Genomic DNA, 18,057 nt, shown 5'->3' on the forward strand with positions numbered 1-18,057 from the left:
CTTAATTACCTTCAGGGACTAGGTATTTTAATGCCTTATCCTTCCCTCTGAGATAGTTTGAAGAATGTTTTCTTAACCTTTCCTAGTTTTCAAAAGAAATCTAGGTTCTTCATATATTAAAGTTAAATGCAAACACTTCCCATAGTCTCCCTACCATTCCATTCTGTGCAATGTAGGCTGGTGGAAAAGAAGTAACTTATCTACAGTAGCTGTGATAAAATTTCTTTTACTTTGGGATTTTTGATTGAAACCTAGCGGATGGAGCTCTCTTGCAATTCTGTTCCAACAAGACTTTCATCTCAGCCATGCTCTTTCAGCCCTAATAAGGCCATAACTCAGTCTCCTCATTCAAGTGTCTGTAAGGCTTCTGTGTGTGTGTGTGTCATTTCAGGTGTTCAAAGCACTTCACCCTTTTCAAGATCTCTGGCCATTTAATACATAGAAAATTATAAATGAGATAATAAATTATGAAAGCCTTGGGAAATTTTGGGTATTCTCACTTGCATATGTTTCAACCTGTAGGAGAAGCCTATATGAGAATGAGCAGGCTGCCAGAAGCAGAGCGCTGGTACGTGGAATCACTGCGATCCAAGAGCGACCACATCCCAGCCCATCTCACCTATGGAAAACTGCTGGCTCTGACGGTGAGTGAATCAGCAGCTCCTCGGAGCTGGTTGCAGGCCCTTGGAGTAGGTGAGGTAAGGGGAGGGAAAGACTTAGGTCTGAAAATTGCTTATTGCCCTATTTGTCACACTATTTCTGTCATGCCTTTTAATTAAGGATTTTGACAGCATCATTTTTTGTGAAACATTGTATCTATTCCTGAAAAGGCCACCACCTTTTCACCTAGCTGTAAGTTTTTCTCTGACCTTGCTTATGCCCTCTCCAGTCTTCAAGCAAAGAATGTCCTTGGACACAGGGTAGAGATCTAATGAAGAAAAATAACTCATAATTAGTTTCAGCAGGTCCATTGCTGCTAAAATTATCTGAATTTGGAAAAGGGGGAGCAATTAGAACACAAGTTTTCTATATGAATAACAAGTGACAACTTAATTAGAATTAAAAATTGTTCAGTGTTATCATGTAATGTCAAATACATAGTCAAGGTACTAGTGTTATATCCCCACTGCCTGTCAGTTCCAGACCCTGGAAAGACTTTTTTTGCTAAAATTTCCAGTTACAGTTAAGAATTCTTGGATATCGACACATGTACTCACTGATTACCTTGCTTTGGGACAGAACTGTAAGTAGGTTGTACAGCACAATTTCCTAATTCACCTTGGTTTTCTGGCATTTATCTTCATATCTTGCACCTAAGAATAATAGCAGAAAGTCAGTGTTACTTGTTTCTTCCTAGCAGAACTTTGACACAAAAGTTCTAATTTATTAGAATTGCTGTGGGCAAAGAAGGAGTTTTCTCAATTAAAATATAATTTTTTTTTCCCCCCCCTTCTCAGACATCCCTACCCCAGTACTCATCTGGTTAATGTTGTGCATGTTCTGAACTGAAGGGTAGGTGAAATATGACATCCGCTAGGGAGAGTCTTGAAGTTCTGGGAAACAGTTTCTTCAAAGTAACAAAATCCCCAAATCCTTTAACTCTGTACAAACATGGTGAGCCATGAAAAAGAAATTTTTCCTTTTGTTCTCTTATTGTGAAAGTTCAGGTATAGGATTAGACATTAGTGGCATACCTGAATTTTGGAAAGGAAGTGATCAAAAATGTATGCAAATCCTTATAGTAGAACTGAACAATTTACTGTTCTTCAGGGATATGAATGCAAAATAACTGAGGTGGATTGTGCCTTGAGGAATTGAACTATGTTTGTGGAAGAATGTGTCTCATTAGCAAAAAGGACAGGAGCTGTATACAACTTTAAACACTGAACACAGCACTGTGATAGGCAATAAAATACTCTGACTATCCTCTCTCAACATACACTTGCTGCCCAATACTTGCTCTGTGCCATAATTGTAGTCTCTTCTCATCAGGTTTGTTTGTTATCACTTGGCACGTTTATGATTGTTGCTTCTTCTCATGTTTATGGCAATATGTACAGGTAAGGTTCATGTCTGTTCTGTTACCATCAGCATAAGCTGAAAAGAATGGTGCTGATGTCCTGTTGGCTTGTAGTGACATAGGACTTCATAAGCACATAATGAGGTAACATGTTGATGACAACGTAAACACAGATGGGAGAAAACTTTTCACGTGGTTTTGTCATTCATGAAAAAAGAAAGTTTATTTATCTTTGATCTGTTACAATTTGGTATTTATTTCATTTAATTCTTTCAGCTACAAAGTCTGAAAAGACATTCAACAGGAAAATGGATGATGAAGAAATTTGGCAATAGAATACGGATTCCTGTCTCCATGTTGGTCACTTGTCCTGAATCAGTTTTGCAGCCTGCTATCTGCTCAGTGATTCTCATTACATGAATTTTGTCTAGTTTCTAGTACACTGAACTCTACTATTATTAGTTCCTATAGCAAATATGATTGCTGTAACTGATATTCTTCCTGCAAGTCTGCATAGACTTCGTTGGGATTCAGTAGCATTAGAGCCATTCACTTTGGCATGGTTGTTTCAGCCCTTACCTAACTTGAGGGACCACTGTAATTTCTTCTTGTGATAAACTTTGCTACCTAGGATCATGATCATTTTCTCACAGCCTGTATCTTTAGGAGAGAGAAAAGCCTACTTCAGTTAGTTTTCAGGTGTTAGAGGAGAGATGTGTTAGAGGCTTCTTCCTCTCATCTGTTGGAACCAAACCTTCAGATTTTTTGCAATCCTGTTTCTGAAAAGAAGTGCTGAAACAAAACTATTGGTAACACCAGGGGAGAAATGTGGGATCGTTGATGAAGTGAAGAGTGGAAGTGGGTGCTAATATAGATAGAAAATTTGTCTCTGTCAGTGAAATTGGGAGTGAGAGAGGAGAGGAGGAATGTTTCAGACAAGTTCCTAAGTTCCAGCCAAAGGCAATTCTGGTATAAAAACCAATAGCAGTAAAGTCAAACCTGTAAAGTTCACAAATTTGGCTATGTTTTATTTCCTGACTTGAATTCCAATGAAGTGGCTTAATTTTAACCCCAGCTTTTCTACCTCCTCAAGTCTGTTGCCAATATTAATGCTTACTAAAAGCAGCATGACATGATTCATTTAATCCCTGAGTGCCAGTCTGGATACCTGGACAGCCTTCTTGTAGCTTCTGTTTTCTTTGCCTTTACATAAGGGACTATGAGGGCAAGCTGCACCCAGCGTGCAGACTAGAGATTTCTGAAATTTCTTGCTCATTATTGCAGTCTATCCTTTCCCAGCTTTCACTGAAAGCTTTTTGAAATGTCACAAAGAGGGACATAGAAACAAAAGAGTATCCTAGAGTGTAAGCAGTTTGTTTTATTCCTATTGTCTGGCTTGGTTCTGCCAAACACAAACTAGAAACTGCACATTTTCTAAATCCACAATGACCTGTGCCTGTCTTTCCTTTTTCTTTTGTGGGTGTGTTTTTTTTTTTTTTTTCCTGAGTTGCAAAGCACATCTAAAATAAAGGCACCATATACTAGATGAGGTTATTAGATGAAAAATACCAATGAAAAATAGGTTTGTTTTGTTTTGTTTTGTTTTTTTTTAATTATTATTTCCAACTGAAATAACCTGAACAAGCAACCTGGTCTAAGTAAAATGTTAACTCTTCTTTGAGCAGGGAATTGGACAGGATGATATATCAAGGTCTCTTCCAGCATGAAGTGTTCTACACTTCTATGTACCTTTCTTTGTTGAAGTTAATTTCAGTTTATTAAAATCAATATTTCTGAATCAAAGTTGAGGTACAGACTTGTATTTAATATTAACACCTATTATCCTCTCTTACTGAAAAGAGAATTTAGATGAGGATTAGCTTCTAACAGAATGGGTTATCTTTTGCAAGGTCACGAGTGGCATGTAGAACTGTAGAGAAGGTAAATCATAATTCGTCTACTGTGATAAACTTAAAATTATTATAATCATGCTGTGACAGATGCTAATTCATGTCATCATCTCTGGTTGATTTTAACAGTTTCTCATGTATACGTAGCTAATATCACTACTGTTCCAAAAGGCAATTTAAATTTTGTTTGCATTTTGTAAGAGTTTAAATGAAAAATTGTAAGGAAAAGCATAAGCTATCCTATTTGATTTTACTTGTGCTAATTCTTTTCAGTTTGTACATGCTCAATAAATATATAAGCATGTACAATTTGTAAATTTCATTCGTAAGTTTCCATATATTTCAGAAAAGGTCCTCAAAGACACCACAATGTTTTGTTATTTCTGTGCAACATTATCGTCTAAGATGAAAATCGCTAACCACCTTTGAGGTTGATAATAAGTAGTATTTTTATTTCTATAAATGTTTTAATGAAGAGTTAAAAATGTATTTATTCAAGAACAGCAGAATTGCTGAGAAAGGGTTTATTTTTTTCTGAGTTCTCAGTGTATGAAAAAACACTAGACCAGGTTGCTCAAAGCCCCATCCAGCCTGGCCTTGAACACTCCCAGGGATGGGACATCCACAGCTTCTCTGGGCAACCTGTTCCAGTGCCTCACCACGCTCTCCATGAAGAACTTCTTCCTGATATCCAAACTAAACCTCCCCACTTTCAATTTAAACCCGTTACCCCTCGTCCTGTCACTACAGGCCCTTGTAAAAAGTTCCCCCCCCCAGCTTCCTTGTAGGCCCCTTCAGGTACTGGAAGGTGCTATAAGGTCTCCCCAAAGCCTTTTCTTCTTCAGGCTGAACAAGCCCAACTCTCACAGCCTGTCCCCATAGCAGAGGTGCTCCAGCCCTCTGAGCATCTTTGAGTCTGTCCTTCCTGAATAACTTCAAAGATACATTTGTAAAACCTAGAATATGCTGTTCAGCTTCTAATAACTGTAATTCATATTGACACAAAACCATCCAACCAAACAAAAACCAAACCAAAAATAGTTGTTAATTTGTCTTTGATTCTTGAAATACATAAAGTCATATAGTTCTATTTTGCATGTAATAAAACCGTTGAAGTAAAAAAATTACTTATTAGTACTAAAAAAATTCTGGTTTTATTTTAAAGCAAATATTTGTCTCAAGGCTTGTTAGCTCTTTTGGGATACAAGAAAGACCACATGGACTTGGGCATGCTGCTATATATGCAGAAAAAACCCAAACCAACTTAAGAGCTCAAAAGGAATAGCTAATGAATTTGCAGTCATCTTACCTAATATCATAAGTATTTCATAACCCCTATATTGGATAATGTTATATGTTCATTTTTAAAAATTACAGCTCACTAGGCTACAATTGTCCAAAAAATTTATTAGAACAGCATAATTTAGTGGTTGAAAAGCATGATTAGTAGCTCAGCTAGTAGAATAATTAGAAAATAGCCAGTTGTCTGATGATTAAGTTTGTGCTTTTCTTTTTTATTGTTATTTATTTTTCAGAAACAACATGTAGCTGTTTAGAAATCCAGTGCTTCAGCATTATGCATTTCCAAGTGCTTGTAATATTTTTAAATTGTTAAGCTGCATAAATTACTTGAGAAATTTATTTGTCAGTGTGACATGTTAGTTAACCTAGCCAATCTCCTGATAGCACAGGAGTTTTGAATCTGAGCCTCATCCCTTGCTTAGGTAATTTATTTCTGTATCATGAAGAAAAGCATAATTTTGGTACAAGGCTTTAAAATTGCAAGGCTTCCAGTTCCAAGATAAGAATGAGTCTGTCAAAAATGACAGTGCCAGGTGAGGCCTTGAGCATACGCTGTAATTAATTTTCCATTTTATGAGCAGACCTTCTATAAGAAAGAAGGTTGGCTATCATGCTAAAAAAAAAAAAATTAAAAAATCATTTATACGTAAGTCTTTTCAATTTTTTCTCTCCTTTCATTTTAATCATCTTAAAGAAGACTGAGAAACTCTCCTTCCCAGTGACTAGCACCTCTGCCATCATGCAGTGGATAGTTATTACAGTAGCATACTAGTCTGAAAAGCTTTATTTCAGTTATAAATGTCTGTTCTGAAGTTTTGTTTTATCTGGTTTGAGTGAACATAAACCCACAAACCATCTTTCATGGCTTGCAGTAGTGCCTGTAATTGCTAAAGTACTTAGGGACAGTCCCGTATTGTAACATCTAGCATGTTGCATCTAGGAATTACAGGCTTTGCTGTATTTCTTTGGAAAAAATTGCACAGTGTTTTCTTGCATTTTACATGGCACCACACAGTGCTGTTAATCTCCTATTTTTTACTGGCTTGGAAAATTACCCAAAGTGCTGTAAGAAAAATTCACTTTGCCTTGTAAAATTCCTGTGTTACAGCCTCAAACTGTATTAAATTCAGTAATAATCACCCTAGAAGGTTCCTTAAAATCTAAAATATTTTATTTTAAAACATTTTTTGAAAAAGGGTGCGGGGAGGAGGGAGACATAGATGTGACAGAAACTGGCATTGTTTTGGATTAAAATAAAAGAAACTGTTTTGACATTCAAGTATCAACACTGACTTTAAGTCCTTTTCATGAGTTTCAAAATATGCCCTCAGTGGGTGGCCATATTTTTTGCCTGCAGGTGTTTGTTGCTTATGTTCCTAACAAACAGAAGGCCAGAGAGGTATCCTACCATTTTTGGTTAGCTGTGAAATTACTCAGATTGCCACTATCAAATACCCTACTGTATTAAGTAATTGTTGTAGTCCTTGAAAGTCGTCTCAAAATAAATGTAAATAAATGACAGCATAGAAATAAATGGAAGGTAGTAAAAAAAGAAAGAAATGGGACAGCAGGGGAATAGGGGAACATAGTGCAATAATAAATAGACTAATTCAACACTTACTATTTCTGTAATTACGTGCTGCTTATGTTCCAGCACAGAAAGGAAATTTGCATTTCTGTTGGACAGCTGTCATATTGTCATTTTTTATGTCACTGGTTGATTGCTACGCTTTTCCTGTCTCTCTAGATTTAAACAAATTGGAAGAAAGCAGGGATGAGGTAGAACAGTCATGATGTCAAAAGAATTGTAACTGTTTTTAAGACAGCAATTGAAATGCTGTATGTTAAATTTAGGTATGATTTTCTAGAACAGTTTATTCTGTCTTTTAGTAACCTATTCCTTTAAAACAAACAAAAAATATTTTTAGTAATACGTCTTTGGGGAATTATAAATAAATGCCTACGCATATAGAAATCTTTAATCTATGAAAAGACATTTTCTGAACGGGTCAATTTAATTACAATAGTAAAGCTGTTAGATACCTCATTTTGGAAGTCTAAATCCCTTGGCTGTTAGTACTTCTTCTAAAAAGTATTTTTTAATGAAAATGGGATATTTCAGTTGAACTCATGTCGTAACAAGGTATAAATGACTTTGAATCCTTGAGAAGAGTCTCCCTAAAATGTCAATGTAAGCCAAGCAGTAGCCACTGCTACTTTTATGTCGTGTAGTCAGTATGTCTTTGGAGTCTGACAGACAATTCATTTTTTTCTTGCCACTTGAAATCCCTTGAGTGTTAAAACTGATCCAAGAACAAAGTTTGGATTTAGTTCTGAAACTTGCAAAATGTCAGAAGTTGTTTCCATTTTTGTTTCCATTTTACCAGCAATTCACTTGAAGGGAATGGGAAGGGTGGCTTTCCCTCTTCAACATGGAAAGTCATGTTTATTGACTTCACAACCATAAACCCTGTTTTTTTGAAGGTTTGGTTATCTGCTGTATCTGAAGCATTAACACCTCCAGGCTGAATGTCAGGATTTCCAAACTACAGGAATTTCAATAGCTGACACCTATTGAGCTTGTATTTCTTCTGAGGTTGGCTGCATGCCATAAGTATTGCATCCACAGATATACTTTTCAGTCCCCTTAGGACATAGATTTGGCTGCATGCCACATATAGCAGAAATAATTGTAAAATGGAGTATTTTCATTTAAATATAACATATCCGTCTAACTAGTTGGTAAATGATTCTGGAGCAGGCATTTAGGCACATAACCCCTTACTAACCTCCTTTAGGGATCTCATCTTCTGTATCTTGTTTCTAACTTCCTGTAGACAGGAAAAGGGGAGCCCTAAACTTCTCGCTTTACTCAACATAAATTTAAGGCTTATTATGGAAAACATCACTGACACAGGATGAACTCTTTTCATGAAAGAGAGAGATCTTGTTTTGCTACATAGTTGAATATAGCCAGCAGTCACCTGTCATTACACTGTGTTTAGTCGTTTTGTCAGTAATCATAGAAAAATGCATGATATAGGCCAAATTTAGCTTAGAAGAAATTTATAGGACTTGGTGAAAACACTATGTGGAGACAGTGAATTTATATTCTGCTGACTGGCCAGTGAAATATGAGTAGATATTAATACACTCCTTTATCAGAAAATATAAAATGTGACTTAAGACTGAATGGGAAAAGAAAATGCCTAACATGGAAATTTACTTAACATTTCATTACATATTCTTGATATAAAATAATCTAAGCTTAATAATTGAGGTAAACATTTCAGTATGGGTCTAGACCGTAAATAAATCACAAGGTGAGGAATGAAATCTGTTATTTAAAAGTTTACTTAAAGCTGTACACAATCTTTCTTGGTTTTAACAGTGATGTAATGGGGTAAATTCCTTTTAGTCTTCAAGTTACCCCAAACTAAAGGCTATAAAATAGGTACATGTTAAAAAAAAAAAACACACACACAAAACCCACACAAAACAAAACATCAAAACCTTCAGGGGGGGAAAATCCTATGCCTATATTTCTTTCCTGCTTTAATAAACCAAGAATGCTTTCTGTGATATGAGAGCCATAAAACAAGAAAATGGATGTCAAACAGCACTAATATATTATTGTTTAATCAGATACATACCACTTTACTTGAAGAAAATATCATCTTATAGTCTCTGAATCATGCCCCAAGCCAGTGAAGTTATGAGCTGTGCTTTAGACTCCTAAATCTATGTATAAGCAGTGGTGTCACATTCAAAAATGCTTCAGCACCAGTGGATTCCCAAGTCAATGGGCAATGCTTAAATCTCCACTCTCTGGTTATCATACCATTAATTATCCCTGTAGATGTAGACTCAGGAACCCAGTTTTATGTTATTACTCTCTAAAATAGCCTTGGCCTATAGAAAAATGTGCTGACTTCAGTAGAATGACACTCAGGCTAGTAGATGGATTTTTACTCAAAAAAAAAAATATACCTGTAGTTGAAGGAGGAATTATGTGATATAGTTTGACAGAAGTGAACCACTTTAGTGCTAATAGAGCATTAAACTAAAAAAAAAGATGTTTCATTTTATTACCAAGGCTTATTTCTAAAAGTAATTTACTGGATTACACAATCATTATGCATAGACTCACTTGTGTGTGAGGACCCTGGTCTGGGGAGCATCAGTCATGACCTCAGGCCCTAGGGTATGTGAATGTGTCACATGGGACAATAATGAGAAAGTTGCCTGGCATTTGCTATGAGGTAAAGATTAGTATATGCTGAATTATCATGTGTTAGTAGGTATAGATTTATACCCTGATTTCCTTCAAAATAATCCAATTCTTGTCCCAATACACTGAGATTAATATATTATACAAATGAGAAATAATATGTTTGTGTTCTTGATGTTGTTAGCAAGAAAAAACTTGAGAGGATCAGTAGTAGTAAAAATATTGTTTCTTATCATGATCATCTAAGGATATAAGAAAGGAAAACTGAAAAGACAGCATCTTTTACAAGCCCACTGATATTAGTTGGGTGAAGGACTTTCTGTGACTGTACACTCCTTCCCCCACAACTATCTGTTTTTCTAATGAAGTTTCTAATGAAGTACTTCTCATTATAAATCTTGCCTCGTGTGAGTGTTTTTCTGGGCTAGACGTTAATCTTTAGAAGTCATTGCTTCTCTGCCATGTTCAGATGTTTTTATTTTATTATGATGAGATGAAAAGACAAGATTTATCTCTTTGCTTCATTGGAATTATAGAGGCAAGGAAATTTGGGATCTTTGTGAATAATGCAAGCCCCATGTATTTCTGTGGGACTGGCATTACACATACAAATTATGGTGCAAGATATTCACGTTGTAATTCAGAGTGAAGAAGGAAGAATTGTAAAAAATAACAGCAAAATGAGGGGAAAAGAAGAATCCATCCATTTAGATATTTAAATAGTAGATATTAAAGTAATTTCTTAAGTTTTAATGTTTAGAAGAGGGATGGGGAGCTTGCATATGTCAGTGACATTTAAAGATGAAACTCTAGTTCCTGTTTCTTTAGTCCAGCTAGCTAAAAACTTCAAGGTTTCATCACTAATATACTCAGTTATACATATTTAAATTGTGTTTTGCCTGTCACATGACAACTTTTTTAGGGAAAAAGGAACTGGCTATGATACAGATATGCAGATCTGCAGTAGCTTAAAGAAACATGAAATGAAGTCACAGGTTCAGTTCAGACCTTTTTACTATCCTTGTACAATCTCTCTGTGACTTTAAAATGTTCTAGAGAGCAAGAAGGAAATGTGCAAAATAATATTTTTTTTCTGTATTCAGTGTCCACAGTTCAATCAATATTCCATTAAGAAATCTTTTCATAATTCAATTCCTCTTATTAAAAATGTGACTGCTTGCCAAAAAAAAAAAAAAATTGGACAGATGTGGGGAATGACAGTCAACTGCTTTTGTGACATAAATTGAATTTCTTATGCAATCACATTATTACCCGGTAAAGCTAGTAAAATTTTATTGAAGAGTGAAGTCTCTGCGTTACTGGTTAAAGCATTGCACACCTTGAAGAATGATGAATATTTATGAAATATAAAGTTGGTTTAAATTGCAGAGACCACCTAATTTGTTGAAATACCTTACTGCTTGCCACTGTGTCATCATAGTTTCCGCAAGAGGGTTATTCAGAGCTGCTCAGCTGTATTAATCTTTTGCAATTTTACTAGCATCTCAGGGTCCTTGTGCCTCCAGCAGCCTAAAGTACAACAGCTGCCTCAACACAAATTTGGCACAGTTTGCCAGAATGAGGAAAAAATTGGGGTCGATATAAAAATGGTAGTTTGGTCCTAATTTTTTTTTTTTCCATATTTTAAGGATAAATACATAAGGATAAATCTTCTATTAATGCACCAACTGCCCTTAGCCATCTTTCTTTTTTGTGTTGTGGTGATCTTAATAGCCTTTTGTAGGAAAGGCCAGTTAAGCAACATCTCTGGCCATATTAGCAAGGTCTGATCCATTGTCCTGGTCTCCAGGGAAGAAACAACCAACGAAACATAAACCCCCTTGCAATCAACTTCCACAGAGAACTTGTCTTAAAAATCAAGCTCCTGAATTCATATTTAAACTCTTAACTGTTTGGCTACCAAAACTGCAAGCAACCAGCCTTTTTGATTTGAAGTCTGCAGTCCGCATGATTTGTGGAGGGTGGGGTATTTCTGAAAGCCAGGACAAGTGTCATTCTGACTTATAAGAGCCGTGTGTCAATTACATTCCCTATTTTCCTTTTTAATTTGCTGGTGTTGCTGTAAAGTGGTAATCATGGGCAGCTTATCTTTATTTAGGTACGGGGGAGGAAAAAAAGATGTGTTTTTTTTTTTTTTAATTTTATTCATTTATTATTAATGGAAAACTCTTGAAATTTTATTCCCATTATGGGCAATAGAGTAAGGTCTCCCGTAGAGAGAAAATCAGCAGTCTTCCAAATCAATTAGTGAAGTGTCTTGATTATGTTTTTTTCCTGTCTGCAATGAGATCGCCATTCATTGTTTCATGATTCTGTCTCGTTGCTCTCTGCACTGAAAAGCCATAAATATGCCAGTGCGTCTGTGCAGAAGATCCCCATTAGGGCTTGGACTAGGACCACCCACTCATTTCTCCTGGGCAAACCAGTAGCTGTCAGATAGCACCTTTTCATTAGCTACCGACCTGGACTGGATGTGAACTGCTGACCAACAGGTGAAAGGTATTTTGTATCCCGTTATTAATCCTCAGAGCCGTCAAGTCTTTCCGTTAAAATCTTATGAATAACTTTTTTATCCTTCAAATAAGTCTGCTAGCACACAGTTGTAAACTTGCATTTTTTGCTTTGTAAAATTGCCAAAGCATGTGGTTGTGCATATACAACTGCACACCCTGCTGCTAGGAATTGGGAGGTTTCCAGTGGCTCTCAATGCCTACATTTGTATGGGTCAGTACACATAACAGTGAACATGCACACAAAATGGCTTCCGACACCAAATTGGTACTTTTCAGCTGTTTAAACAATTATTTGGATTTTCTTGAAAAGTTAGAATTTTATTCCCTTATGCCATGTGTTTTATTTAACATGGAACACACAGAGTGGAGAAGGGACAATGCCAGGGATTGCTAACTGCATGGTGTGTGTGTTCTGTTACGGTCGTTAAGGTGTATATTGGATAGTTAAGTTGATAAATGCTAAATCTTAATTGTGAAATTGCCTTATTCTGTCAAGTGATTGGATTTTATATAATTTGACACAAAAATGAGGCGTATTAAATCTGTGCTGAGATACTGACGTTTTAGCAGCAGACAGGTGACACCGAAGCGGACATTTTAGCTGGTGTGATACAAGGCTCCTCAGAATGCTGTTCTGCAAGAAAATGCCCTTTTTTTTTTTTTTTTTTTTAATTTTAGACAAATGTGGATATATGAAAAAGATGGCCAACGTGAACAAATATAGTCGTGCTGATCATTTGTAGTCAGGTCATTTTATGTCTTGGGTGATAAAACATAGGATTTTCCTCCCCTTTATCTGTTAATGAGTATTTGAGCCTGTTAATGGCACAGTCTTCCTTTGATGTCATGTATGCTGGCATCTGTCATCATTATGTACACCAGGTCTCCTGACTGGCCTGAACTTGAGTGCAATATGCCATTTGAAAAGTGCCAAAAAGAGTAGAGCAGTCATGTATTTTTGCTGATCCCAGTAAATGAAAATTAATGGTGTTTGACAAATGTTTGTGGCCGTACAGTCATAGTTCTGTAGGCAGAAGCTACGTATTTTGTGACTATATTCAAGGAACTGTTCTCTTATGGTCTAGAAATAGACACAGAGTGCAACCAGCTAAAGCTAATGATGTTAGTCTGTAAAAAAAAAGCAATGATTCAAAATCTGTAGATGTTAATTCTGTCAGTATTAGTGATACATATGCTTGGTGCCTGTCATTTTAAAGCCTCAAGGCTGGACTTACATATGTCATGGTAACTTTTGCTAGACTAAGAATGCCAACCTTGGAGTTAAATTATTTTAATTTTAATAATTATTTTATACTGACCCAAATTTACATTGTGTTTTCAACTCAAGGTTTTCTTCACTTTTTGTTCTCAACCATGGTTTTATGCAATTTAAAAAAAAAAAAGGCAGTTGCATTTAATCTCTAGATGTGTCTTTACTAGACTAGTAGATGAAGAAAAATCAGTCTATGCTAAATGTCGTATGGTTTTCTTTCTTTTGGGGTTTTTGTTTGTTTGGGTGGGTTTTTTTAACAGGGATGAGAGTCATTGCAGTGTAAGATAGAGTACACTATCTTGTAGTTTCAGCGTTTGGTTGACATGATACTTAGGCCATATGGATGTGGTTTTAAGGTATATGGGTTTAGCAAAGAAAGTATACTAATAATAAGGCTAAACTCTCACCTCCAATGAACAATTATTTTGTGAAACTGGAATATTGTAAATGATGAATCTGCTTGTATCTCGGCCAGGATGATCTTTTGGAAATATGGCTTCTATGATGGTTTTGATGGAACCTGGTCTTGATATAGTTCTTGGTGTGCTGCACAACTTCTTTCTCTCTATTTTATTGTCTCTAAGGCCTTTGAGAGAAATACTGTAAATCTGGAGCAGCTGTAATCAGGAACAGACCTCGTTATTGTTCCTATGTTAACTTGTGGGATAGTGCAGGATGTATGCAATGTCTGTTTCCAGACCACAAAACTTGAGAAAGCCTATATGCTTCTATCTGTGAAACAACAGTCCAGGCAACCTTGAGAGATGCAGACCACAATGCCTTTCTTCCACAGTGGTTAAGCTTAACTGTTCATTTTTCTGGAGGCCTTCTATTTTATAACACAAACCACAGCTATTAATTTCATGGGGATAGGGATAAACAGGTCACAGGTATCTTGCTGAACAGCTGGTGGGGATTTGTGTTTGACTGTCAGAATATGCTAATCCAATACCGCTGTTTTCTTCATGAAAAGAGTAATGACCATTAACAGATCTGCTCTGGCACTTGTATATAATACTGCAACTTCAGTTGCTTGGTGATTTCAGTGATAAGAAAATCTGTAGTTTAGAACATGTTTGTTCTTTTTACCATCATTTCTGCTGGGTTTTTTTTCCTGTTCATTTTGTCATATCATTGACCATGTCTTTAAAAATTACCTTTTCTATTAGTGTTGTGTTTTATGGTTTATAGAATTGATTTCTGATGAAATCTTACTTCCTACATTAAAATCTGAAATATTTTCTATTTATATACTTGCATTTGTTCATGGAAATGTATATACTTGCATTTGTTTATACAAAGCCAACAGTAGAGTTGTTATTTAGGACATGTGGAAGTGGAAGGAAGCTGCATCAGGGCAAGTTCAGGCTGGACACTAGGAAAAGATTCTTCACTGAGAGGGTGGTCAGTAACTGGAACAGGATCCCCAAGGAAGTAGTCACAACACCAAGCCTGTCAGAGTTCAAGGTGTGTCTGGATTACGCTCTTAGTCATAGAGTTTAGTGTAGGTAGTCCTACAAGGACATGGAGTTGGACTCAATGATCCTTATGTGTCCCTTCCAACTTGGGATACTCTGATTCTATGATTTCATAGAACATGTTATTTCCTTTACCTCCTCCCCTCTCCCCTCTCCTTTTGTTTTTTTTTTTTCCTTCCCTTTCCCCTCTAAGAGCATGACTAAAGCTCCCTCCTACCTTCCCTTCTATTTTAGCTTGGGTCTGTGTAATATTCATCCTGGTGCTTGTCCAGAAATTAGCGTGGAGCTTGATGTTCACCCAAAGCCCTTTACAGTATTTTTTGCAATACATTTCTACCACTTCCTTACTTGGACACTGCTGATGGTAGACACATTTCTTACACAGTCTGGAGATCTGCAGCTTAAAGTAGCTGACCACAGAACTTACTGTAACACTCAAACATTTGTATTTACTTGGGTTATGCCTAGTGATAATAGTAGTTGTCTTTCTCTGGTGCCTGGAATTTGGCAATTTTAACTGCACATGATCGCTCCATGGTGACACACTGTTAAAATAATTTTTCCTTCCTTTTTTTTTTTTTAAGGGACGCAAGAGTGAAGCAGAAAAGTACTTCCTGAAGGCTGTTCAGCTGGATCCTACCAAAGGAAACTGCTACATGCATTATGGTACGTTTCAGATAGATAGGGTTTCCACACATATTCCAGGATTGCTGTTAATCTCACCGAGTGATTAAAGATTTGAAAACTGCTACTGGCAAAATATCTTCTTGAAAAGGGAAGAAACTAATCTACCATGTATAACTTCATCTCCGTTTCAATTTGTTAATCACTGCAGAGGGAGAGGTGAAGATTTTCATATTTTGCATAGCTTTCCTTCTGTGAGGGGAATTTCAGTATTGCTGCCTCTCTGGGAAAGAAAAAAAGGTGACTATTGCCATATGTCAAAGTTTCATGGCCTGGAATATTAGCAACAGTTTTGGCCTAACTTTGCTGGCTGCCGGTGGGTGGGCAACTAGCAGTTATACTTTAGTGTGCGTGAGTTCTATATATTGAAGTGTCTGCTTTTTGTTGAAGACTTAGGGGCCTTACATCTGCCTCTTTCCCAACATCTTCATGGCTTGAAATGGATAAGTATTACAACAGGTTTTGACAAGTTGGCTATACTTTTTTCATACTTAGCCATGTATGTGCATAAAGCACACAGTTAGTTTGAAAGTAACTTTGTAACTTTGGATTGGCTTTGCTAAATGTGCAAAAAATATTTCCAGACGTGATTAGTCCCAAGGAACCAAAAATATTTAACTTTATGTACTAATTTTTACTGTGTTTCAAAGCTGATAATAGACAAATCTAAAAATGCAAGCTATGTAGTCCCAATTGGAAAATATAGAAAGTAGTAATAAATTTCATCTTAGTTAAGGAAGAAGGTAAAGAACCACTATATATATATATATATATCTTTTTATATTGTTTTAATTTCCTCTTCTGATTCTAACTGGTAATATAAAATAAATGAAATGAGTGGCTAAAAGGGAAAAATTAATCTCACATTATAACCATGGTTTTATTTTTTGTGATTTCTGTGTCTGAATTGCTTACAGTGTATTGAATTGCTCATTGTAATTCTGTTTGGTCCTACACAGTGTAAAAGCCTCCCAGAATTGAGAGACTTTTTTCCCATACATTGTTACTAAGAACAGTGTATGGGAATGTCATGTGATTTAAATGAATGTTTGTTTATGCCTCTACAGGCTAATCTGATAGGGATGTTTTTTGCACATACATTCAGTTGAAGTAATAGAGCTTAAGTGTAGTTGATATCTCAAGATAATAAAGAAGAGTCGCAGCAGATTGTTTCTTGAAACCCTACTCAAGCCCCTTGAGCCTTTGGTATTAAGAAATCTATCCTTAGTTATTAGGAAATCTAGTTGCATAGAAACTCAAAGGTAGGTCTCAACAATCTATCCCAGCAACTGAAGTTATGACTGTGTATATTTTGTTACAGGTAGACTTTTGTCTTTTTCTCTCTCATTACTTCATCAACTTGCTGGTCTTTTCCTGTATTATTCACTCTGTGTCATTTTCAAATAGCCTATAAACTTAAAGCAAGGTTATTCAAGTCATCATTCATCTCTGATGTATTTGCATCTACATTTCCAGACTACAGTATTAAAATACTCTATTGTTTCCTAATTAATATTATTCCCTAAAACCTTTATCAAATTTTTCCTTCATTGTGTCATGTATAGAAAAAGTGGTTTCTGTGTCCTTGTGCAGCAATCATTATTGCAATGTAAGTGAGTTTCTGCTCTGCAGATTAGGAGTGAAGGTCGAAATTCAGTCAGTGTTGAGAATATCAGCATAGTAAAATGTATTGCTGAAGGTCTGTAGACACAAGAAGGTTCTCTGTACTAATTACTAGATCTCTGCCATGGAGTTCTTCTACACAGAGAGCTCAAATGAATGCAGGTAAAACTTTTTTTTCGGTAGTATGACTTCTGATCACCTCACCATATTCGGTGAAATTACTCCATGTTTATATCAAAATAGCTATGAGAAAGAAATGGTTTACTTCTGCTTGGCTTATATGTCTATGCAGTACAGGTGATCTCAGAATCTTTTCACTTCAAGCACAGGACTTTATAAAATTTGAAATAAATTATCCTTCTTTTTCTTTCCCTTTTCCTTTCCACTGATTTCTTGTATTGAACAGGAATCTGTAGTATATGTTACCAGGAACACTCCCATTATTACACATGAATCCTTAGTGAACACTAAGCTTTATCTCTACATGTCATTAATTTGGTTTAGCACCTTGTCACAGGTGCAGTCCCTATCCTATATGACATGTTAAACTATGGAGAAATACATCCGTATTTTGCTTGTAAATCTTAGAGAGTATGTTTTTTCTCGGCATGAAGATGTTGGAACAGTGATGAAAATAGTTGGCATCAGCCCTAAAAAACCACATACCTCATGGAACAGCCAAATGAAAAGAGTGATCATTTGGGACACAACAATGTGTTGATGGAATAGCAGGAATAAATGGACTGAAGATTTTCTTCCAAGTTCATATGCATGCACACACTTTTATAATTTGTGCTCCCAATTTGACTTCTAACCTTTTGGACTTTTTTTTGAGCTATCAAGAAAAATTCTCAATATTCTGTGTCTTTTATGAGGCTTATTTTTGTATGACAAAGTGCTTTAATTCAGGCCTTAAGCCAAAGCTGGTCTTAGAAGATGTAATTTGGTGCAGGAGTCATCTTATTTCATCACAGTAAGTTCGGAGAAAGGCAAACAGTTCCA

General features: G+C 36.0%; 1 protein-coding gene across 1 annotated transcript in view; it reads left to right on the top strand.

Moving 5' to 3' along the window:
- The window catches only part of TMTC2 (transmembrane and tetratricopeptide repeat containing 2), a 109,366-nt gene extending 93,884 nt beyond the window's left edge, over positions 1–15,482 (top strand). The window contains exons 9-10 of the mRNA XM_010154700.1: positions 523–644; positions 15,333–15,482. Of these exons, the coding sequence (XP_010153002.1) occupies positions 523–644; positions 15,333–15,482 (272 nt within the window). The remainder of the gene's footprint in view (positions 1–522; positions 645–15,332) is intronic.
- Positions 15,483–18,057: the final 2,575 nt, after the last annotated feature.

This window comes from Eurypyga helias, unplaced genomic scaffold (assembly GCF_000690775.1).
Source record: "Eurypyga helias isolate BGI_N326 unplaced genomic scaffold, ASM69077v1 scaffold5420, whole genome shotgun sequence".
Classification (NCBI taxonomy): domain Eukaryota; kingdom Metazoa; phylum Chordata; class Aves; order Eurypygiformes; family Eurypygidae; genus Eurypyga; species Eurypyga helias.